Here is a 25,055-nt window from a genome sequence, read left to right on the forward strand (position 1 = left end):
TCCAGAGCCTGCTAGGAGTAACCCCTGAGAGCCACCAGGTGTGGCCCCAAAACAAAACAACAAAAAAGAATATAAGAGGGCAAGCTGTAAACTTAGTGCTTGTTCTTAGTCTATGAAATTAGAGTATAAATAATTGCTAGTAATATTTTAAAGCATTAAATTGTAAGTTTCATAACACATTTTAAAAGTAAGCCCTAAAGACCATCGGCTGCAGGCACCACCAATGACAAAAATCTTTGGGAGCTAAGGATGTATGCAGCTCAGACGTAGTGTGCATGTTTCATTTGTATTAAGTCCTGAGTTCAAGTTGCAGAACCAAAAATAAACCAAAAACCCTTCTCTGCTTAGATCTTAATTGTGAGTAAACCAAAATAATAATAATAATAACAACAACAACAACAACGTAAATGGGGCCTGAGCAGGTAAGGCACTTGCCTTGCACATGGCCAACCCAGTTCGATATGGTGTCTGTCCCAAACACAGCCAGGGGTGATTCCTTAAAGGCATTCAGGAGTTACCCCTGAGCACCAGCCTGTTTGACCCCCAAAACAAAACAAAAAACAAAAAATAACCCCTAAAACCTTCACTTGCCAAACCAGCAAATTTCACTACTAGAAGTGGACCTTAGCTTTGTTCAATTATATATCAAGTTCCCAGGAAAAATACTTGATATTTGCTTGATATAAGCTTGACTGGTATACGACTGGAAATAATTTAATAGCTCCAACACTCAGGCAAATTATTTTGAATCGTTTGGGCTAAGTAATGACCCTGACAATTTCTCTCTTCAGTTTAACTCTCACACTCCAGAAGTCAAATGTTTACTAAAGCATATATGTAGACGAGGAGTTGTATCTCCTGACAGTAAAAAAAAAAATCATATTCGACAACCTGGCCCCAATGCCGAACTTTTCACGACAATGATAGGGCAGATACTTAAAGAATTGTCAAAATTCACAGCTACTGTACATTGACAAGCCTAGAGGAAAACCTCCCCTAACCAACTCCGCTTCTACAGGGGCAGAAGGCCAGGAGTTAGCTTTTTCTCTCCGGAATCCCACAACTTCCAAAATGGAATGGGAGCCTCCCACAAGACATATCAGCGACAGAGAAAGGAAAGGAGAGCAGAGAGCCTCTCGCCAGCCTCCCACACAGAGGAAAACACGCGAGTTGCTGAGAAGAGCGTCCTCACCTCTTTCTTTCTTTGGGCAGAGGCCGAGGGAACCCTATAAACCAGCAGCAGCGCCAGCACAATGAGGGCAGAGACACACCGAAGCCACCACCACGCTGCCATATTCGCTTCTCTCCCTCCTAGAAGCCAAACTTTCCTCGGGCTGGGCCTGAGGGAGGAGCTGGGCAACAGCAAGCCAGCCCGTCGCCCAGCCCTATTGGTCCTGCCCAGCCCTGCCGGGCGTTGCGTCACGACGGGCTAGTCGAGCTAGTCCGCCACTAAAGACAGGCCATTTGTAATTGGTCTCCGTTAGCCAATACAAAAAAGGATCATCTGGAGGTTTTTCATTGGTCCACTAAGCATGATGGCCCGCCTCTTTTATAGACGTCCGTGTGATGCGGGTTTTTTTTTTTTTTTTTTTGGTTTTTGGTTTTTGGGTCACACCCGGCAGCGCTCAGCTCGGGGGTTACTCGTGCCTCTACGCTCAGAAATCGCTCCTGGCAGGCTCGGGGATGTAGGAGATCGAACCTGGGTCTGTTCTGGGTCAGCCACGTGCAAGGCAAACGCCCTGCCTCTGTGATCTCTTTCTGGCCCTGTAACATACATGTTTGTTACCTATTTGTAAAAAATCTTATGAAAGAATGGGAATAAATTTGATGAATCATCACATTTGATGAATCAGTCAATTTTAGAAAGAACTGGAAAATTGGGGTTATATTCACACTTTAATATCAAAGGGCACAGTTAGTGCCAAGTCTGGATTATTTTCCAACTGCCTTTCTATAAGAAATTGCGGGTTTGCTTTTTTTTTTTTTAATAAATTGTTAATTTCCAGTGCTGGATGGAGTTGACAAAGTATAAGATGGATCATAAATATTTTTGTGTGAGAAAATAAAGATGTGCTCAAAGGTGGAAACAAAAGAAAACCATATAAGTTGGGCCCGAGCAATAGTACAGTGGGTAGGGTGCTTGCCTTGCATGTGGCTGACCTGTATTTGATCTGGCATCCCTTATGGTCCCTGAGCCTGCCAGGAGTATTCCTAAACTCAGAACCAGAAGTAACTCCTGACACTGCCAGGTGTGGTCCAAAAAACAAACAGAACAACAATAACAACCAAAAAAATGGGGCTGGAGAGATAGCATGGAGGTAAGGCGTTTGCCTTGCATGCAGAAGAATGATGAATCATTCGGATCCTGGCATCCCATATGGTACCCTGACCCTGCCAGGAGCAATTTCTGAGCGTAGAGCCAGGAGTAACCCCTGAGCGCCACCGGGTGTGACCCCCCCCAAATAAAAACAAACAAAACACACACAAAGTATTGTTTTGTTTTGGTTTGATTTGGTCTGGTTTTTGTTTTTTTGCAGCGGTCAGGGATTACACCTGGCTCTATGCTCAGAAATTGCTCCTGGCAGGCACGGGGGACCATATGGAATTCCAGGATCGAACCACTGTTGGTCCTGGGTAGGCTGCGTGCAAGACAAATGCCCTACTGCTGTGCTATCTCTCTAGCTCCAAAGTTATTGATAATTGAGTTTTACATATATAATGTTCTAGAGCCAATCCCACCACCAATGTAAACTCCCTTTTACCAATGTTGCCAAGTTCACTCTTGCCACCCAGGCTGTAACTTTGACAGTCATATTTTAAAGTGCAGTGGTTACAATTTGGATCTTATGTTTTCTGTGTTGTTGAGTCTTTTATTTGTGTATATAGATATACTACTAACCACATTACCAACATACCTGAGACCACTTTCCCTTTCTCATTTTTCCCCCCGCACTTGATTTCTTTTTTTTTCTCTGTCCTCCTCCTTAAGGATGATCTAGGCATCTCTCTCTCTCTTTTGTTTTTGGGCCACACCCAGCAACACTCAAGGGTTACTGCTGGCTCTGTATTCAGAAATCACTCCTGGCAGGTTCAGGACCATATGGCATGCTGGGGATCGAACCCAAGTCATCTGCATGCAAGGCAAACAACTACCCCCTGTGCTATCGCTTTAGTCAGGTCCTCCTCCTCCTCCTCCTCCTCCTCCTCCTCCTCCTCCTCCTCCTCCTCCTCCTCCTTCTTCTTCTTCTTCTTCTTCTTCTTCTTCTTCTTCTTCTTCTTCTTCTTCTCTTCTTTCCTCTTCTTCTCTTCTTCCCTCTTCTTCTCTTCTTTCTTTATTTCTTCTTCTTCTCTTCTTTCTTCTTCTCTTCTTCTTTCTTCTTCTCTTCTTTTTTTTTTTTAGTTTTTGGGTCACACCCGGCAGTGCTCAGGCAGTGCTCCTGGCTGTCTGCTCAGAAATAGCCCCTGGCAGGCACAGGGGACCATATGGGACACCGGGATTCGAACCAACCACCTTTGGTCCTGGATTGGCTGCTTGCAAGCAAACGCCGCTGCGCTATCTCTCCGGGCCCTCTTCTTCTCTTCTTTCTTCTTCTTCTTCTTCTTCTTCTTCTTCTTCTTCTTCTTCTTCTTCTTCTTCTTCTTCTTCTTCTTCTTCTTCTTCTTCTTCTTCTTCTTCTTCTTCTTCTTCTTCTTCTTCTTCTTCTTCTTCAACATGACTTGTTTGCACTACCTTTGATATAAAACAATGTTTAATAAAAATAAATAAATATTTATATCAAAGGTAGTGCAAACAAGCCTTGTTGTTGGGGATGTGAGGCAAAAAAAATTCTTGATCACTGTTAGTGGATATGTCTGATTCAACCCCTTTGGAAAACATTATGGAGAACTCTCAGTAAATTCAAAACCAGTAATTCAGCTTTTGGGTATCTATCTACTCTCAGGACACACAAAAAAGTCATTCCAATGTCCATATGCACACCTTATTTCATTGCAACATTTAGTACAAGTTTTACAACGTATGTATCCAATCTAGGAATCCAAGGGCAAATGAATGTATTATGTAGATATAGTATATAAACACAATGAAATAGTATGCAGCTTCAAGGAATGATGAATTTATGCAATTAGTTACAGCTTGGAGTGAACTGACAGATATATCGAATGAAATAAGTTAGAAGAAGAAAGACAGGGGCCGGAGAGATAGCATGGAGATAAGGCGTTTGCCTTTCATGCAGAAGGACAGTGGTTCGAATCCCGGCATCCTATATGGTCGCCCATGCCTGACAGGGGTGATTTCTGAGCATAGAGCCAGGAGTAACCCCTGAGCGCTGGCAGGTATGACCCAAAAACCAAAACAAAAAAAGATTGTTGTTTAATTATCACATATTTATGTTAAATGTTACAAAATTTCTATTATTATTATTTTATTTATTTATTTTTTGGGGCCACACTCCGTGAAGCTCAGGGGTTACTCCTGGCTATGCGCTCAGAAATCACTCCTGGGTTGGGGGACCATATGGGACGCCGGGGGAATTGAATCGCGCCATCCTAGGTTAGTATGTGCAAGGCACACACTCTACTGCCTGCACCATAGCTCCGGCCCCAGAATTCCTTTTATTATTATAAATTTTCTCCAAAGTTGGTCATTTCAAAATTGAAATTTAATTATTATGTAATAAAAAGAGCAATAAACTTTTTTAAAAAGTGAGGAAATTTTAAAGAGAAATAATTGATTTTATGGGGGCATAATTTCTATATATATGTATATATATATATATATATATATATATATATATATATATATATATATATATATATATTAGCTACACCTGGCAGTGTTCAGGGCTTACTTTTGGCTCCTACTCTTAGGGATCACTTTTATCAGGTTGCCCAAGTGCGTCTTGTGTAAGACAAATGCCCTGTCCACTGTACTATCGCTCTGATCTTCTGAGTCACTGTCTTGAAACTGATGCCTTTGATAATTCCTCCTATGCTGTTTTATTTTCTTTTTGGGGGCGAGGGGTCACATCCAGCAGCGCTCAGGGGTTACTCCTGGCTCTACACTCAGAAATCGCTCCTGGCAGGCTCGGGGGACCATATGGGATGCAGGGATTCGAACCACTGACCTTTCTGCATGCAAGGCAAACGCCTTACCTCCATGCTATCTCTCTGGCCCGTATGCTGTTTTCTACAGAAACTTACAACTGACTTCAAATGTGGGGGGGCAGTTCTTATTTTTCAGTATTGCGGCATATGACATTTATAAAGCATTAAACTACATTTCCCAATATGATTTTAGGTTCAATCCCCAGAAGAATTTCAATTTCTTTTCTTTTCTTTTTTTTTTGAGGGGAGGGACACCCAGTGGCACTCGGGTTACTCCTGACTCTGCTCAGAAATCACTCCTGGCAGACTCGGAGGACCATATGGGATACTGGGGATCGAACCCAGGTCCATCCTGAGTCGGTCTCATGGAAGGCAAACGCGGTACCTCTGTGCTATCGCTCCAGCCCCCCCCCCCATTTCAATATATATATTTTACAGATCTCGCGATATTTCTTCAATCTCATTAACGAGCCCTGGAGAAAGCCATTTTGTTTTTCAGGGTTCTTTGCTAGGATATTCGGTCGGTAGTTGCAACGACCAACCTCTCTCAGTTGCTGTTCTTTTATTTTCTGCTTCACGATGTGTCCTCTGGGCAAAAATGTGCTAAGTCGGCTCCGAGGTGAGCAAAAACTGTGTTTTTGTTTTTGTTTTTTTGGGTCACACCCGGCGGTGCTCAGGGGTTACTCCTGGCTGTCTGCTCAGAAACAGCTCCTGGCAGACACGGGGGACCATATGGGACACCGGGATTCGAACCAACCACCTTTGGTCCTGGATTGGCTGCTTGCAAGGCAAACCCGCTGTACTATCTCTCCGGGCCCGAGCAAAAACTGTGAACGAATAATTCCCCAGCTTTTTCTTCCCAGTTTTCCTCTTTCATGCCCTTTCCCTTCTCTGGCACCCCGACCTTGTAATTCTAAATGTTTTGAATTCCTTCTGGCTACAATTAATTGGGAAGGCGTCCTTAGCGTCATCTACTGTTTCTGTTTTGTTTTTCAACTCTGTTGCTGGAATTATATTCTAACCCTACTTTTTTTTTTTAATTCAGCGACATACGACTTTCAGGACACTTTTAATGAGCGCCTTGCGTTAAATTTCAGTTTCAGTTTGGGAGATCTATTTCATTCCAAATAGAACTCTTTAAACGTAAGGAAAAAAAGCTCTAAATTTATCATTTTCAAGAAGACAACCTAAGTGGTGGATGTGCAGGTTTTTGTTTTTTTGTTTTTGGGTCACACCCGTTGGCGACGCTCAGGGGTTACTCATTAGCTCTGGCTCTGCGCTCAGAAGTCATTCCTGGCAGACTCGGGCGACTGTAAAGGATGCAGAGGCTAGAACCTGGGTCTGTGCCGGGTCGGTCGTGTGCAAGGCAAACGTCCTATACCTATGGAAACACTCCGGCCCCAAAGTGCATCTTTTGTGTCATTTGTTACCTGCACCTGTAGTTTTCTGTGAGTGTGTGTGTTTGTGTGTGATTTTGTCGCCACAACTGACAGTGCTCAGGGAACTATGCAGTGCCTTGAATGGAGCTCGTACCTCCTGCATGTTCTCAACTCATATCTCTGATATAGCTCTAAATTTCTGAATTGTGGTCATTTTTTATGTAAAAGTTAGGCAGGTACGGGAAATTATGAGGCAGCGCCATCTATTGGGAATGTTAGACTAAAGATAAAAATTCAGTTCTTCACTGGTGAAAGTATTGTACATTGCGTGACTAAAACTCAATCATGGATAACTTTCTATCTTTGAAAATGAAAACCAACTGTATTATGGACAATCTTGCAACCACAATATTTAAATAAAGTAACTAATAAAAAGTAAAAAAAATCAAATTTTTTCCTTGGTTGGCGCTGAAGGTGACCTTCGGTAATGAACTGATTTTTTTTTGTTTGTTTTTGTTTTTTGTTTTTGGGTCACACACGGCAGAGCTCAAGGCTTACCCCTGGCTCTAGGCTCAGAAATCGCTCCTGGCAGACTGGGGGGTGGTGGTGGTGGACTGTATGGGATGCTGGGATTCGAACCACTGTCCTTCTGCATGCAAGGCAAACGCCTTACCTCCATGTTATTTCTCCAGCCCTGTAATGAACTGTTTCTTGTTTTGTTTTCTTTTTTGTTTTAATGGGTCATACTCCGGCAGTGCGGGTTACTCCTGGCTCCATGCTCAGAAATCACTCCTGGTAGGCTCAGGGGACCATATGGGATGCCGGGATTTGAACCACCGTCCTTCTGCACCTAAGGCAAACGCCTTACTGCTGTGCTATCTCTCCGGCCCTTGTAATGAACTGTTTTAAAGTGAAAATTACCGGGGCCGGTGAGGTGGCGTTAGAGGTAAGGTGTCTGCCTTGCAAGCGCTAGCCAAGGATAGATCGCGACCGCGGTTCGATCCCCCACTGTCCCATATGGTCCCCCCAAGCCAGGGGCAATTTCTGAGCGCTTAGCCAGGAGTAACCCCTGAGCATCAAATGGGTGTGGCCTGAAAAACCAAGAAAAAAAAGTGAAAATTACCTTAATCGGTTACCATGTAAACTTCGTTTGTGATATTAATTTTTCCCTTCACAAAGTCATTGTGTATGTATTACTGTCTTCTAAACACTCAAGCAGCTTTGATAACCAAAATAATAGTTTATTCAACTGTTTTTTCATGTTCCCAGAGCTAAGTCTTATTCATTTTAAATTGACATTTTAACATCGCTAAACCTCATTTTCTCTTTTGTAAAATAGGAGAATACCTAAGATTATATGAAATTACAATAAGTGGCATTCAAATATTTTTTTCTTCTTAGACCACACCCATTGGCATACAGGGGTTACTTCTGGCTCTGTGCTCAGAAATCGCTCCTGGCTGGCTCAAGGGACCTTATGGAATGCCAGAGACTGAACCTAGGTTTGCCCCCACGCAAGGCAAATGCTAGCACGCTAGGCTATGGCTCCAGCCCCAAATAATTTCTTTTCATAGAATAGAAGTTTAAGAAAATCTGGGGGCCGAAGTGATAGCATGGAGGTAAGGCGTTTGCCTTGCATGCAGAAGGATGGTGATTCGAATCCTGGCATCCCATATGGTCCCCCAAACCTGCCAGGATCTATTTCTGAGCATAGAGCCAGGAGTAACCCCTGAGCGCTGCTGGGTGTGACATAAAAACAAACAAAAAAAAAATCCATGTGGGTCACCTTAATATCCAGATTAGTAATACTAATTAGTTTCTTTGCCCTTTGAGCAGATTGTATCTTTTATTTCAGAAAAACATTATTTTCCCCCTTTTTTTTTAAAAAAATGTAAATATGTTTCCATTATGTACTTAAGTACTCTGAAGCTCTACAATAAGGACTTGCTGCTTAATTTTGAGAGGAAGATAAAAGAGTGCAAAATGTGTCTATACTGGGCCAGGGTTATAGCATAGCAGGTTGGGTATTTACCTTGTACACATCCAACCTATATGAGATCCCTGGTATCCCATGTACTCCCCTTGTAGCTCAAAAATAAAAATGTATTTATAATTTTTGACTGTCCTTCCAGTCCTTCCAGACTGTCCTTCCCTCCATGTCCTTCCAGTACAATTTGAAGTCAATTATTTTACTTATGCTAATAAGTAATCTAATAAGGTCTGAGTAAAACAGTTTTTGAAAGCAGTAATGTAGCATTTGCTAGCTTCAGATCCTTTCCAGCTTATCATCCCATATATCTCATCCTTCAGCCAAATATAATTGGTTTTCCAGTATACTAGGCTTTTCTGTCTCTGCCCTTTTTATAGTTCCCCTTCCCTACATCTACATATCATTTACTTGCTATTTAAAATGCTTCACTAACATTGTTACTTTATATTTAATGATTTGTGTCTGTGTGACTAATGTTCTCTAAACTGGACATTACCCGGGGACAGTTAGCTTGCACATTAATATTTTTATTTAAAGCATTGTGATTTACAAAATCATTAATAGTTGAATTTTAGACCAATTTCAGCACCAATGCACCACCAATGTCAATTTCCCTTCACCAATGTTTCCAGAATCCATCCCATACCACCACAGCCCCTATCCCACCCCTGCCCCAGGCTGCCATCATAACAGGCAACTTTTTTTTTGCTTTTTGGGACACACCCAATTATGCTCAGGGGTTACTCCTGGCTATGTGCTCAGAAATTGCTCCTGGCTTGGGGGACCATATGGGATGGCGGGGATCAAACAGGTCTGTCCTGGATCAGCTGCATGCAAGTCAAATGCCCTACTGCTACGCTATCGCTCTAGCCCCAACAGGCACCTTTTTAAGATTGGTTGTTAAAGTTTGAGTGTCAGTGATTTCACTGTTGTTGAATCTATGGCTTGGATATTTAGTTTTGCCTTTTCTTTTTTCCTTTTATTTAAATTTGTGTTTATGATCTCATTTCTTTTTTTTTTTTGTGGTTTTTGGGTCACACACAGCAGTGCTCAGGGGTTATTCCTGGCTACAGGCTCAGAAATTGCTCCTGGCAGGCACGGGGGACCATATGGGGCACCGGGATTTGAACCGATGACCTCCTGTATGAAAGGCAAACGCCTTACCTCCATGCTATCTCTCCGGCCCCTGTGATCTCATTTCTTTTATTATTCAGTTATAAAATTATTTATGATTGAGTTTCAGTCATATAATGTACACACCCTTCACCAGAGTCTGTATCCCAATACCAGTGTCCTCAGTTTCCCTCCAACCCTCCCCCTGCTTTTGTGGCTGACACTTTTCTAATCTCCCTCTCTCTTCCTTTCTCTCTCTTGCTCTTACTCTCTTTCTTTCCTTATTTTTCTTTTTAGACACTGATTTGCAATATTGTTACTGAAGGGTTATTATTATATTTATCACTTTATCTCCTTTCAGCACCAAGTTCTTGTCCAGAGTGATTATTTCCGACTATCATTGTCATAGTGGTCCCTTCCCTGTCCTAACTACCCTCCCCACTACTTGTGGCAAGCTTCCTACCATGGACTGGATCTCCTGGTCATCATCTGTATCATCCCTAGATATTATTACCATAGTATCTTTTTTTTGTATTCCACAAATGAGTGCAATCATTTGATGTCTATCCCTGTCATTTTACTGAGCATAATACTGTTCATATCCATCTATGTTTAAGCAAATTTCATGACTTCATTTTTCGTGACAGCTGTGTAATATTCCATTGAGTAGATGTACCATAGTTTCTTTATCCATTCATCTGTTGTTGGGCATCTGGGTTGTTTCCAGAGTCTACCTTTTGTAAATAGTGCTCTGATGAACATAGGAGTACAGATGCCTTTTCTGCTTCTTGTTTTGGGGCTCCTACATATATTCCTATGAGTGGTATTGCTGGATCATATTGAAGCTCAATTTCTGGTTTTTGGAGGAATATCCATATTGTTTTCCCAAAAAGGTGGACCAGTCTACATTCCCACTAGCAGTGAGCAAGAATCTCTTTTCCCTACATCTGCGCCAGTACTTGTTCTTTTTTGATGAGCTTACACATTTTTGTATACTCCATTTATTTTAGCATGGTGCTGTATTCATTGGTAAATTGGTAGGGGATTGTGGGTCATGCCTGGTGGAGCTCTTGAGCTATATTCCTGACTCTGCTAAATGATCAATCTTGGTGTTACCTAGAGTATCATGTTATACTAGGGGTTGAACTCAGCACCCTGAATGTATTTTTTTGTGGGGTGGGCACACCCAGTTGTGCATAGGGCTAACTCAGGCTAACTGGGGTCTACACTCAGGATTCAGTATTTTTGTTTATGTTTTTGGGCTATACTTGGCTGTGCACAGGGGTATCTTCTGACTCTGCACTCAGGAATCACTCCTAGCAGGCTCAAGGAACTGACTATATGGAATGCATGTGATCAGCCCTTTGAGCTGTCTATCAGGCCTTCATTAGTAAATTAATAAAAAAAATCAGTATGATCAGTATTTCTCTAGTTTTAGAAGGGTAGTTTTCCCCTTTTTCGTTTGGGCCACATCTTGACAGTGCTTAGGACTTCTGACTCTGCTCAGGGATCACTTATGGCAGTGCTCTGGGAACCATATGTATTGCTGGGGATCAAATCCAAGTCAGCCTAATCTCTGTACTATCTTGTAAATTGTTGAGCATTCAGTAAACTTTAGTTGAAATTTAAGTCAAATATCAAAGTAATGAATAGGAGCCCAAGTTCTAAAAGTTATGCAAATATCAATTTGCTTTTGTGCCACACTTACACTGCTACACACAGACATTATCACAAAAATGCTATCACTGCAGCTTTTATTCAAGTTAATAGCCACACATGACACAAATGCTACAGGTTTATCCCTTGTCCTGCTTTTGCATCTATCCATCTGTCAGTTTATCTTAAATTTTCCACATTTCAAGGGATGGTACATTGCTTTTGTATTTTTTATATTTTGACTTTTTAATTGGGACCACATCTAGCTCTTATTGGTCTTTCCTGGTGGTCTGTAGGGGATTATATTCAGTTTCAGGTCAGCTATGTGGTAAAGAAACACCTTAAACTATTTACTATCACTTCAGCCCCTACTTTGCTTTTAACATTTTATTGAACTACATAATACTGTATACTTAACTGTGCTGATTGGCAATATCATTTACATATGTTCTCATTTCCTGATAACTAACTTCAGGGTATTTTTTTTCTTTAGTTTGAAATATTCAGCAGGCAGTGGCAAGGCATAGCCACGAGAAACGGACACCTGACTTCCATGACAAATATGGTAATGCTGTATTAGCTAGTGGAGTTGCTTTTTGTGTAACTACATGGACCTATGTAAGTTCTGTTGGCTGATAATTTCTCTTTTAGATGTTTTCATTCCTACTTCAGCAATGTATCAGTGTTTCACTCAGTAGTGAGACTTTCTTTATTAAGGTTCTTGGGCCATGACTGGCAGTACTCAGGTTACTGCTGCTCAGTGCTCTGGTAGGAATTACTCCTGGCACTGCTTAGGTGACCATATAAGATGCTGAGTATTGAACCTAGGTTGGGCTCATGCAAGGCTCCTCCCCCCTGTAGGCATTTTCTTTTTTTTTTTTTTTTTTTTTTTTTTTGGGCCACACCCTGTGACGCTCAGGGGTTACTCCTGGCTATGCACTCAGAAGTTGCTCCTGGCTTCTTGGGGGACCATATGGGACGCCGGGGGATCGAACCGCGGTCCGTCCTAGGCTAGCGCAGGCAAGGCAGGCACCTTACCTCCAGCGCCACCGCCAGGCCCCTTTTTTAGGTATTTTCTAATGTTATTATGTTAGAACACATTATGTTAGTATGTTAGAACCCAATAATGTTCTATCCTTATAGGAACATTTAGTATTCTTTCAAAATCTATTCTTACTATTTACAGTAACAAATTGCATATTGGATTACAAGGTAGTTCTTTCTGTATTGTGTAGATGAATATTATATTGAGTTTGAGTTAAACTTCCTTGCACTTTTACCTGTGTTTTTTTTTTTTTTTTTGGTTTTTGGTTTTTGGGTCATACCCAGTGGTGCTCAGGGGTTACTCCTGGCTCTGTGCTTAGAAATCACTCCTGGCAGGCTCGGGGGACCATATGGGATGCCACCATATGGGTTTCGAACCACCGTCCTTCTGCATGCAAGGCAAACGCCTTACCTCCATGCTATCTCTTCGGCCCCACTTTTACCTCTTTTTAATGTAGCATAGAAAGTCAGATCCAATTTTATATGGTAGATTGCCACTTTTCCTTTTTTTTTAAATAAAATTTGCTATTATTTTTAGCCCACACCCAGCAGTGCTCAGGGGTCATCCTGGCAATGCTCAGAGACCTGGATTGGCTGCATGCAAGGCAAACACTTTACCCACTGTGTTACCACTTTGGCCTTGTCAATTTTCATGTATCTGTTCTTTTTTCCTTTCATTGGGATGCTTTGTGCATTTGTTATGGGGCCACAACTGGCATGCTCAGGGGTTAGTCCTGGCCCTGCACTCAGGATTACACCTGGTTGGCTCCAGGGATCATATGTGGTACTGGAAATTGAACCTCGGTTGGCTGTGTGTAAGATGTGTTGTATTATCACTCCAGCTCCCTTTTAGGACAGTGCTACAGACTTACCCTGACTCTGTGCTAGAGTAAGAACACATGTGTTATGAGAAATCAAACTATGGTTGGCAGTGTGCAAGACAAGAGTTGTAACTGTACTATCTCTTTGGCTTCTTGCTTTGATCTTTAAGACAAAATACTATTTACATAGCTATTTGTACTTAATAGATGCATAAATATGTTGAACAAATGTGTTATTAAGGCCCCTTTCAAATACAATTAAAATTTTTGAGTCAGGGTCGAGGAATGATAGCACCATGGGTAGGGCATTTGCCTTGCATGCAGCTGACCTGGGTTCGATCCCTGGTATCCCATATGGTCCCTGAGTGTGCCAGGAATGCTTTTTGAGCACAGACCCAGGAGTAACCCCTGAGCACCATGGGTATAGCCCAAAATCTAAAACAACAACAACAACAACAACAATAAAAAGAAACCTAAAGATTTTGGGTTAGATAGTCTAGATATTAAGATGCTTTCCTGGAGGTCATATGACCTGCAAGAGGTCATAGTTTTGAATCCCTGCATCCCATATGGTCTCCCGTGCCTGCCAGGAGCAATTTCTTTTTTTTTTTTTTTTTTTTTTTTTTATTTTTGGGTCACACCCGGTAATGCTCAGGGGTTACTCCTGGCTATGTGCTCAGAAGTTGCTCCTGGCTTGGGGGACCATATGGGACACCGGGGGATCGAACCGTGGTCCACCGCCCGGCCCCCCAGGAGCAATTTCTGAGCCTGGAGCCAGGAATAACCCCTGAGCACTGCCGGGTGTGAACCAAAAACAACAAAAAAAGATGCTTTCCTGATGCTCAGCACTAGATATGGTTCCTTGAACACTGCTTAGGGTGTTTGCCTTGTTTGCTGCACATCCAGGTTTGATCACCAGCATTCCATATAGTCCCCCGAGACTTCAAGGAGTGATTTCTGAGTGCAGAGTCAGGAGTAACCCCAGACCACTGCTGGGTGTGGCCCCAAAACAAAAAGCAAATAAACAAAAAAAAACAGGCTCCAAGATATGATTGGGCCTTGGTTTTAACAAACATAACAGACAGCATTTAATTCTTACAGACAGCAACACAAATTGGAGTAGAATGGAACCTGTCCCCAGTTGGCAGAGTCAACCCAAAGTAATGGAGAGAACAGTAATCATCTCAACTGGCGTAATACTGAGTTGTTTTTTCTTTTTCTTTCTTTCTTTCTTTCTTTCTTTCTTTCTTTCTTTCTTTCTTTCTTTCTTTCTTTCTTTCTTTCTTTCTTTCTTTCTTTCTTTCTTTCTTTCTTTCTTTCTTTCTTTCTTTCTTCTTTCTTTCTTCTTCTTCTTTCTTTCTTTCTTCTTCCTTCCTTCCTTCCTTCCTTCCTTCCTTCCTTCCTTCCTTCCTTCCTTCCTTCCTTCCTTCCTTCCTTCCTTCCTTCCTTCCTTCCTTCCTTCCTTCCTTCCTTCCTTCCTTCCTTCCTTCCTTCCTTCCTTCCTTCCTTCCTTCCTTCCTTCTTTCTTTCTTTCCTTTTCTTTTCTTTCTTTTCTTTCTTCTTTTTTTTTTGGTTTTTGGTCCACATCCGGCATTGCTCAGAGGTGACTCCTGGCTATCTGCTCAGAAATAGCTCCTGGCAGGCTCGGGGGACCATATGGGACACCGGGATTCGAACCAACCACCTTTGGTCCTGGATCGGCTGCTTGCAAGGCAAACACCGCTGTGCTATCTCTCCGGGCCCGTAATACTGAGTTGTTTCACCATCAAGCCATGACTGATGTCAAATATTACACTATGTACCCACTGAATTCAGTATTATTGAAGAAATAAAGTAATTTGAAGCTTCTTTATAGATTTGTGTATTTATAAGTGAAACCAAACTCGATCATTTATTATTTCTGTAAAGTTAATGTCAAAATGCTGAGTAGGGTGGGATGGGCATTTCTACTTTTTGTTTGTATGGAGCTACACTCTGCTGTGCTCAGAGCTTACTCCTGGCTCCGCTCTCCATGTTTCTTCTGTGTAATGCTCAGGAGACCATGTGGAATATCAGGAATTGAATCCAGGTTGGCTGTATGTAAGGCAAATTTCCTGCCCACTGCACTATCACTCTTGTCTTATGATGATATTAAAGAAATGATGTGTCAAATGTATTTTCACTTTCAGATATTCTTTTTGTTTTTGGATTTGGTTTTGGTTTTTAGGCCATACCCGTTGGCACTCAGAGGTTACTCCTGGCTCTACACTCAGAAATTGCTCCTGGGAGACTTGGGGACCAGATGGGATGACGATTATTGAACCCGGGTCCTTCTTGTTTGGCTGCTTGCAAGGCAAATGTCCTACCGCTGTACTATCCTCTGGCCCCACTTTCAGGTATTCTTGTTTTGTATTTTTTGGGGGATCACACCCGGCAGCACTCAGGCATTACTCCTGGCACTGTGCTCAGAAATAGCTCCTGGCAGGCTTGGGGGATCATATGGGATGCCGGGATTCAAACCACCGACCTTCTGCATGCAAGGCTAATGCCTTACCTCCATGCTATCTCTTCGGGGCCCACACTTTCAAGTATTCTTGAAAGAAATTTTTGTGTCCAGGAATGCTGGACATTTAGCCAATTGATTGGAAAATTTTTAGCCAAAGATAGCCTGCCAAATAATACCAAACAAAATGTTATGCTTTGTAAAATTGGCAGGTTACTATTCGGAGAGAGAGGACGAAGTCATTGCATATGGTTTCCCAAGCACTGTCATTCTTCATTCCTGAGTACTGAGGCGGGAATATCTTGGCTTAAACCCCTCTCATCCACAAATAAAATATTTGTTCTTTTCAATCCTGGAGTAACATAAATTATATGGATGAGGAAATGTTAGTATGATAATCACCATTCAGATAAGTGATAATTATTCTGATAAAAAGAATTCTGATAAGAGGGGCCAGAGCGGTGGCGCAAGCAGTAGAGCATTTGCCTTGCAAGCAGCTAATCTAGGACAGACTGTGGTTTGATCCCCTGGCGTCCCATAATGTCCCCAAAGCCAGGAGCGATTTCTGAGTGCATAGCCAGGAGTAATCCCTGAACGTCACCGGGTATGGCCCAAAAAGCAAAAAACAAAAAAAGAATTCTGATAAGATATTTAAAAGTGTTAATTTGCCATGGTATGTTTCTGTTTTTTGTTTTCTAGCAGGGCCACACCCAACAGTACACAGGGCTTACTTCTGATGGTATTCAGGGGATATATTGGGAATTTAACATGGGATTGGCCACATGCAAAGCAGTTCCTTACCACCTGTACTGTTTTTTGGGGAGTGGGGTCACACCCGGCAGCACTCAGGGATTACTCCTGCATCTATGCAAAGAAATCGCTCCTGGTAGGCTCAGGGGACCATATGGGATGCTGGGATTCAAACCACCAACTTTCTGCATGCAAGGCAAATGCCTTACCTCCATGCTATCTCTCTGGCTCCACCACCTGTACTGTTTTCCTGGCCCTGCCAAGATGTAATTGACATTGAATAAACTTCTGAAACATGTTGTAGTTAATCTTGTCTGATGTAATTTTGTACCTACAGTAACCACTACCAGAAATGAAACAGTAGGGTTAGAGTGATATCACGGCAGGTACTATCTCTGGTACTACATGGTCCCCTGATTACCAAGACTGATTTCTGAGCACTGCTGAGTATGGTCCCAAAAGCCAGAACAAAAAACCCAAGCACATGAAGCAGTAGTATAAATCTATTTTGTGCCATCATAATATTTTGACTTTTTCCTTTTTTTTTGTTTTTTTTTTTTGGGGGGGGCCACACCTGACGGCCCTCAGGGGTTACTCCTGGCTCTGCGCTCAGAAATCACTCCTGGGGCCGGGCGGTGGCGCTGGAGGTAAGGTGCCTGCCTTGCCTGCGCTAGCCTAGGACGGACCGCGGTTCGATCCCCCGGCGTCCCATATGGTCCCCCAAGAAGCCAGGAGCAACTTCTGAGCGCATAGCCAGGAGTAACCCCTGAGCGTCACAGGGTGTGGCCCAAAAACCAAAAAACCAAAAAAAAAAAAAAGAAATCACTCCTGGTGGGCATGGGGGACCACATGGGATGCTGAGATTCGAAACTCCATCCTTCTGCATGCAAGGCAAACGCCCTACCACTGTGCTCTCTCTTCGGCCCCTCTTTTTTTCCTTTTTTTGTGTTTTTTTTGTTTGTTTGTTTTTGGCCACACCTGGCAGCACTCGGATTATTTCTGGCTTTCTGCTTAGAAATTATTCCTGGCAGGCTCAGGTGACCATATGAGATGCCAGGGAACTATACCAGATTGGCTATGTGCAAGGTAAATGCCCTACCCTCTGTGCTATCGCTCCAGCCCCTCTGACTTGTATCTTTCCCAGTGCAAGAAAGTTTCACTAATGGGCTAGAGTGATAGTACATCAAGTATGGTGCTTGTCTTGCATGTGCCTGATCCAAGTTTGATCTAGTACCACACAGAGTCCCTCAAGGCTTGGCAGGACTGATTTCTTAGTTCCAAGTCAGGAGTAAACCATGAGTACTATTGGGCATGGCACAAAGAGCAGAAAAAAAGTAAATAGTCTCAAAAATATTTTCAGATGGGGCCAGAGCGGTGGTGCAGTGGTAGGGCGTTTGCCTTGCATGTGGCTGACCCAGGATGGACCTCAGTTCTATCCCCAGCATTCTATATGGTCCCCCAAGCCAGGAGCAATTTCTGAGTGCATAGCCAGGAGTAATCCCTCACTGTCACCGGGTGTGGCCCAAAAAAACAAAAAAAATTTTTTTCAGTTTATCCTAGAACATCACTTTGAGAATTTTGTTATCTCATGGTTTTTGGATCACAACCAGCAGTTTTCAGGAGCTGTTCCTGGTGGTGCTCTGGGCACCATGAAAATACCAGGTTTTGAGCCCAGGGCAACAACATACAAACCATGTATTCCAACCCTTTAAGATATTTCCCTGATCTTATCACTTTGAGAGTTTTAGAAAGGTCACAAATGGAAAAGTTGTCAAATTAGTCAAGTTAGCCTTTCTGTTAAAAGTGGCCAAGACGGGGTCCGGAGAGATAGCATGGAGGTAAGGCGTTTGTCTCTCATGCAGAAGGTCATCGGTTCGAATCCCGGCATCCCATATGGTCCCCCGTGCTTGCCAGGAGCGACTTCTGAGCATGGAGCCAGGAGTAACCCCTGAGCACTGCCAGGTGAGACCCAAAAACCAAAAAAAAAATAAATAAAATAAAAAAAAAATAAAAAAAAGTGGCCAGGACGGGGGTTGAGGTGGGGAGGAGGGCAATTTGTTACATTGGTGGTGAAATGTTGAACTGGTAAAGGGAGGTGTTCTCTACATGACTGAAACCCAACTACAATCATATGTAATCAAGGTGCTTAAATTAAAATATTAATTAATAAAAAATAAGTGGCCAGGAGTAGCTCAGGGGAGGGATGCATATTTTGCCTTGTATGATATTCTGGTTCCATTACTAGAATCCTAAATTTGTAATATACATTAAAGAAAATAGGGATTACATTACTGGGCTCTGAAAGTTTTGTTAACTCAAGTCCAATAGCAAGAGAAACAAAAGCAAAAATAAATGACATTAAAAGTAAAGGCTGTATTCACAGTAAAAGAATTACTAAAATGATCACACCTAGTGGGAGCAGTGCTCAGGAAAATTCCTGAAGCACAGAGCTAGAAGTAACCCCTGTGGTCCCAAAAATCAAAAACCATATGAGGGGGCCTAGAGAGGAGCAGGAAAGATAGTACAGTGTCTACAGTACTTGCTTTGCATGTGGATAACCCAGATGTGACATTAAAAAACATAAATGGGGGGTGGGTGGAGAGATAGCATGGAGGTATGGCGTTTGCCTTTCATGCAGAAGGTCTTTGGTTCAAATCCCGGCATCCCATATGGTCCCCCAAGCCTGCCAGGAGCGATTTCTAAGCATAGAGCCAGGAGTAACCCCTGAGCGCTGCTGGGTGTGACCCAAAAACCAAAAACCAAAAAAAAAAAAAAATACCGTAAAAGGGGACTTAATGTAGAGACAATTAAGGCTCCTGCCTTTCATGTGGCTGACCCCAGTTCCATCGCCAGCATTGCATATGCGCTCCCAAGCACTGCCACAAGAAAGAAAGACATTTTATTGAATGACAGAAAAGATTCAGATCATATTTGACAAGAATAATATCCAAAATAACTCACAAATCTTAGGGCTTTGGGATTGATCAATGGAAAATTTCCTGTCTTGCAAGTTTGATGCTTGGTATTGTCCCACATGCACTTGGATTAAGCAAGATCCAGCAACACAAAGTACACAATCTGGTGCATTACAACCAGTCAAATAAATGTGTGACTTCTAGTGACCACCATAGCCAAGTCTGTGTGATGTTCTTTCCTCTCTCCATTTAACATCAAGAAATGAGGGGATATGTCAGAGAAAAGCTGAAAGGGTTGAGTTATAGCTTTTCATTCAGGAGGCATGGTTTGATTCTGTTGTGGGATGGTCCTCTGCACTGCCAGGAACAATTCCAAACCTCTAGGTGTTGCCCCATATTTTTTAATTGGGTGGGATAGTGAAAAATTTAGGATCTGGGGGAGAGCTCAGTGGTTTAGACTCTAAGCCAGGGGTCCTCAAACTTTTTAATCAGGGCCAGCCAGTACATTGTCCCTTAGAATGTTGGATTGTCAGACTCTAGTTTAAAAAAAACTTGTGAGCAAATTCCTATGCATAACTGCACATTATTTTAAAGTAAAAAACCAAAATGGAAACACATACAATATTTAAAATGAAGAACAAGTAAAGTTAAATCAATGAACTTATCAGTATTTCAAAAATATTTAGGGCTGGAGTGGTGGCGCAAGCAGTAGGGTGTTTCTCTTGCACGTGCTAACCTAGGACAGACTGTAGATCCTGCAGCATTTCGTATGGTCCCTCAAGCCAGGAGTGATTTCTGAGTGCATAGCCAGGAGTAACCCCTGACTGTCACTGGGTGTGGCCCAAAAAGCAAAAAACAAAACAAAAAAAACTTAGTACTGCTAAGGCTTATTGCTGACTACAAAGCACGGAATAGTCTTTGAAAACAGGTGGGCATAGCGCACAAAGCCAATATAATCTTTCTAGCCTCCAGAGTCTAACTTCTTGTACAGCTGAATGTGGGATTTGTGAAAAAAAAATGTGGCAACAGTAAAAGGTTTCTGAATGTGCAAAAACCAAAAATCATTTCAAAATGGATTATATAATTGAATACAAGTTTTTTTCTGGTAGCCATTGCCTACTTTTTGGTTTTGTATTTCTTTTGTTTGTTTTATTTTGGGCCACACCCAACTGTTTATTCCTTGTTCTGTACTCAAGAATCACTCCTTGGGGCTGGAGTGACCGCACAGTGGGGAGGGCATTTGTCTTGCTTGCAGCTGACCCAGGCTTGATCCCCAGAATCCCATATAGTCCATCGAGCCTTCCAGGAGTAATTTCTGAGCTCAGAGCTAGGAGTAAACCTTGAACTCAGCTAGATGTTTCCCCAAACCAAAAAAATATATAATCACTCCTGGTGGTGCTCAGGGGACCATATATTTACCAGGGACCAGACCCAGGTTAGCCATGTGCAAAGCAATGAAGGCCCTACAGTTGCTTATATTACATTTTATTTTTTTTTTTCGTTTGATTTTGGGTCAAACCATCAATGCTCAGTGCTTACTCCTGGCTCTGCATTCAGAAATTGCTCCTGGTGGTTCTTGAGTCAACCTAGGTCAACCACATACAAGGAAAGAGCCCTACCCTCTGCCACTTTTCTCTTTCTCTTCTTTTTTGGTGGGACACACCTAGCAGTTCTTAGAGGGTTACTCCTGGCTCTATACTCAGGAACTACTCCTGGAAGTGCTTGGAGGACCCTATGGGATGATAGGGATTGAACCTGGGTTGGCCGTGTGCAAATCAAATAACCTATCTTCTGTATTATTGCTTTGGCCCCTGGCCACTTTTTATTTTTTAAAGTTATTCAAATTTTCATTATAATACTGTGATTTACCAAGTTGTTCACAATAAAGTTGTTTCGGGCATTCAAAGTTCCAACAACAATTCCACCGTCAGTATTTTCTTTCCTTCACCAAAGTCCCCAGTTTCTCTTCCACCAGTGAAGCCTGCCCCCTTAGTAGGAACAAACATATGTTACATTTCTTGGGTGGAAAGGAGTTTCTAATGGAAAAAAATATTAAATCACTGTGAGGTACAGGTTGAAAAGTTGAGAGTTGAGTTTCAGTCATATATTATTTTAACACCTAACCCTTCACCAGTATTCATTTCTCACCACCAATTTACTAGTGAAAAAAATTTAAGAAGCCCTTACATAGAACAACTGCTTTATTAGTATAAGGTCAAGAGTTTAATCCTAGAAACTGTCACATATTTACTGTCTATGGTGGTTGGTGCTGCAAGTGATTTTGTACTACTACATAATGTGTCTAATTAACACAACTAGAAGGGGTGTAATCACCAAAAGATGTGTGAATACCATGGTTAAGAAGTGCAACCCCTGGTGCCGGAGAGATAGCACAGCTGCGTTTTCCTTGCAAGCAGCCAATCCAGGACCTGAGGTGGTTGGTTCGAATCAATGCATCCCATATGGTCCTCCGTGCCTGCCAGGAGCTATTTCTGAGCAGATAGCCAGGAGTAACCCCTGAGCACCCCGGGATGTGGCCCAAAAACCAAAAACCAAAAAAAAAAAAAAAGAAGTGCAACCCCTATTAAGTGTGTGTGTGTGCGTGTGTGCGTGCGCGCGCGTGCACACACTGTAGCAATCTCAGGACTACATCCTGAATTTTTGCAAGCACTAGAACGAAAAGAATTCACTAATGGCAAGAATCTAAGTGAAGTATTTAAGCTTCTGCAACCCAATAAGTGACTCTAGGCATCCCCCCAAAGGGAAATATAACAACAAAAAAAAGAAATAATAAAATTTAATAACAAAATAACCTCACCCTAAAAGCTGTTATTTTTCCAAATAAGTCATACAATGGCCAAGAGACATGGAAATGGCCATCACTTCTCAAGGAAATGTCAACCAACTCTACAATGAGAATGGGGCCGGAGTGGTGGCGCAGGGCGTAAGGCGTCTGTCCTGCACATGTTAGTCTAGGATGGACCACGGTTCGATCCCCCAACGTCCCATATGGTCCCCTGCCAGGAGCGATTTCTGAGCGTATAGCCAGAAGTAACCCCTGATTGTCACCGGTGTCACCAAAAACAAACAAACAAACAAACAAACCAACAAACAACAAAAAACCCTCTACAATTAGAATAATAGTAGAATGTGAAGGATGCTTGGCTTGCATACAGTGAACTGGGTTTGATTCCTGGCACCCCTTAGCACAGAGCCAAGAGTAAGTTCTGAGCACTGCAGGGTGTGGCCCTAAAACAAAAACAAACTACAATGAGATGACACATGTGTGAGCACTGCAATCACCCCCTGGTTAGCACTATAATTAAAAGGCTTTGACTCCTAACAATCATCTCAGCTTAGTGAACACTGTAACGAGTTGTGTAGTCCCATGAGCATCACAACCAAATGTGCATGCAATCCCCAGAAATTGCAATAGCATCAACATGGAAGGTAATGAAAGGAAAGGGGAGGGTGAAATCGACCAGAAACAATAAATGGTGGTGAGGGTATAGAGAAAGAACCTTCATAAAGTTTTGGTTGAAATATAAACTGGTTCATGTTATATGAAAAAGTCCAGTTTGGCTAGTTCTTCAGATAATCAAGTCTATTGTGTGATGTAGAATTTCTTCTCTTTGGTATCTATAAAGAATGTAAAAACAGTCAAAAAGTGGAATGCAAACCTAAGTTCATTGCATTTCTATTTACAATAGCCAAGATACGGAGATGGGGGCTGGAGTGATAAGGTACAGTGGATAAGGGATAGACCTGGTTTTGGTCCCTGAAACTCCATATCATTCAGGGTACTTACTATATATGGTCTCTGGAGCATTGCCAAGAATTATCCCTGGGGCCCGGAGAGATAGTACAGCGGCGTTTGCCTTGCAAGCAGCCGATCCAGGACCAAAGGTGGTTGGTTCGAATCCCGGTGTCCCATATGGTCCCCCATGCCTGCCAGGAGCTATTTCTGAGCAGACAGCCAGGAGTAACCCCTGAGCACTGCCGGGTGTGGCCCAAAAACCAAATAAATAAATAAATAAATAAGAATTATCCCTGACTACAGAGACCGGAATAAGCCTTAAGCAGTACTGGATATGCCCCCTAAACAAACAAATAAATGGATCTAGGGCTAGAAAGAAAGGGCAGAATGTAGGGCACTTGTCTTGCATGCAGCCAATCTTGTTTTGACCCCTGACACCACTTATTGTCTTCTGAGCCCCATTAGGAGGGATTTCTGAGTAAAGAGTCCTGAGCATCACAGGTATGGCCCTAAAACAAAACAAAAATAGTCTCTAGTTCAAAGTATAAATAGTTAAGCTGAAGAGAAGTAGATTAATGGAGGGAAGCCAGCCCCCAAACACTCTTAGAGAAACCGAGCCAGTTGTGGCCCTTGAACTCCTCCAGTTGTGAACAAAAAATAGAAAACAAGAATAAAAGAGGCCTCAAAACCAAAATATAAATAATATAAGTAATATGATTGTGATTATTTTTATACTTATATATGACATATAATTTATAACATATTGAGTGAAAGAAAATATGAGCAGACTATATCTTACTTGGAAATTAGTGACCTGAGATCATCTTTAGTGCTAAAGTTTATAATTTTATTATATTATTTTATTATTATTATTATTATTATTATTATTATTATTTGTTTTATGGGCCAGTGGTGTGTAGGTGTGCTCCTAGTCCTGTGGTCAGGAATCACTTCTAGTGGGCATATATGGGATGCCAGGGATTAAAACTGGGTCTGCTGCATGTACAAGGCAAATGTACTCGCTGTACTATTTCTCTGGCTCTTTTAAAATTTAAAAATATTAGATTTTGGTGTGCTTTAATATATGAAATTGAAAAAAGGAATAAAATGCATTTTTCTAAAAAGTTTTCTGTACTAGGGCCAGAGATATAGCATGGATGTAGGGCATTTGCCTTGCATGTAGAAGGACTGTGGTTTGAATCCTGGTATCTTATATGGTCCCCTAAGCCTACCAGGAGCGATTTCTGAGCGTAGAACCAGGAGTAACCCCCCAAGCTGAGTGCTGCCAGGTGTGAGCCCTCCACCAAAAAAATAAAAGATAGTATGATAATGTTATCCAGAGACACCATAGATGAGGATCAGGAGAAGCAGTCCGCAGCTTGCCACAAGAGTGCTGAGAACTTGGGATCTGGAGAGATAGTATGGAGGTAAGGCATTTGCCTTGCATGCAGAAGGACGGTGGTTCAAATCCCGACATCCCATATAGTCCCCTGAGCCTGCCAGGAGCGATTTCTGAGTGTAGAGCCAGGAGTGACCCCTGAGTGTTGCTGGGTGTGACCCAAATACCAAAAAAGAATTTTTTTTCTGTACCACTTATTTACTGCTTTGTATTATCATATTTTTCATCTGGTTTCTATATAAATTCATGGTGATAAGTACTCCAATATTCTTTGCATACTTGAAACCCTCTAGGTTCTTTAGGGGTAGGGGCAATACCCAGTGATTATTTCTGGCTCTGTAGTACTTGGGATGTAAGGTAAGGTTCTTTTTTTCCCCCACCCCACCCCCAAGGTAAGATTCTTAAACCTTAACCCTCTAGCCTAATTCTGTACATTTATAAGATAATAGACAACTAATGAATAAGTGAAGAAGTGGTTGATTCAGAGTTTGGAAAGCAATGTAAATTGTGAGGTGAGATCCTTGCACAACACATGTAAAGGATCAGGGATGTGGCTCAAGTGATAGAATAATTGTCTGAAGTCTTTGAGTTTGACCCATGCCTGTGTAAAAAACTTAAAAAGTATAAAATGTAAAAAATGTAA

The 25,055-nt window shown here is 42.1% G+C and overlaps 2 protein-coding genes across 3 annotated transcripts in view; one reads left to right on the plus strand and one right to left on the minus strand.

The window, feature by feature from the left end:
* MAGT1 (magnesium transporter 1) overlaps positions 1-1,337 on the minus strand; it is a 49,790-nt gene extending 48,453 nt beyond the window's left edge. The window contains exon 1 of one of the 2 annotated variants that reach the window (XM_049767326.1): positions 1,193-1,337. In XM_049767326.1, the coding sequence (XP_049623283.1) occupies positions 1,193-1,294 (102 nt within the window). In that variant the 5' untranslated portion in view covers positions 1,295-1,337. The remainder of the gene's footprint in view (positions 1-1,192) is intronic. The other variant, XM_049767325.1, reaches the window with a different exon arrangement.
* A 4,273-nt stretch (positions 1,338-5,610) lies between these two features.
* On the plus strand, positions 5,611-14,288 carry LOC125999312 (cytochrome c oxidase subunit 7B, mitochondrial). The gene is given in 3 exon segments (XM_049767389.1): positions 5,611-5,725; positions 11,738-11,862; positions 14,211-14,288. Coding segments are annotated over 3 exon segments (243 nt in total). The 5' UTR covers positions 5,611-5,685.
* The last annotated feature ends 10,767 nt before the right edge of the window (positions 14,289-25,055 follow it).

This window comes from Suncus etruscus, chromosome X, assembly GCF_024139225.1.
Source record: "Suncus etruscus isolate mSunEtr1 chromosome X, mSunEtr1.pri.cur, whole genome shotgun sequence".
Classification (NCBI taxonomy): domain Eukaryota; kingdom Metazoa; phylum Chordata; class Mammalia; order Eulipotyphla; family Soricidae; genus Suncus; species Suncus etruscus.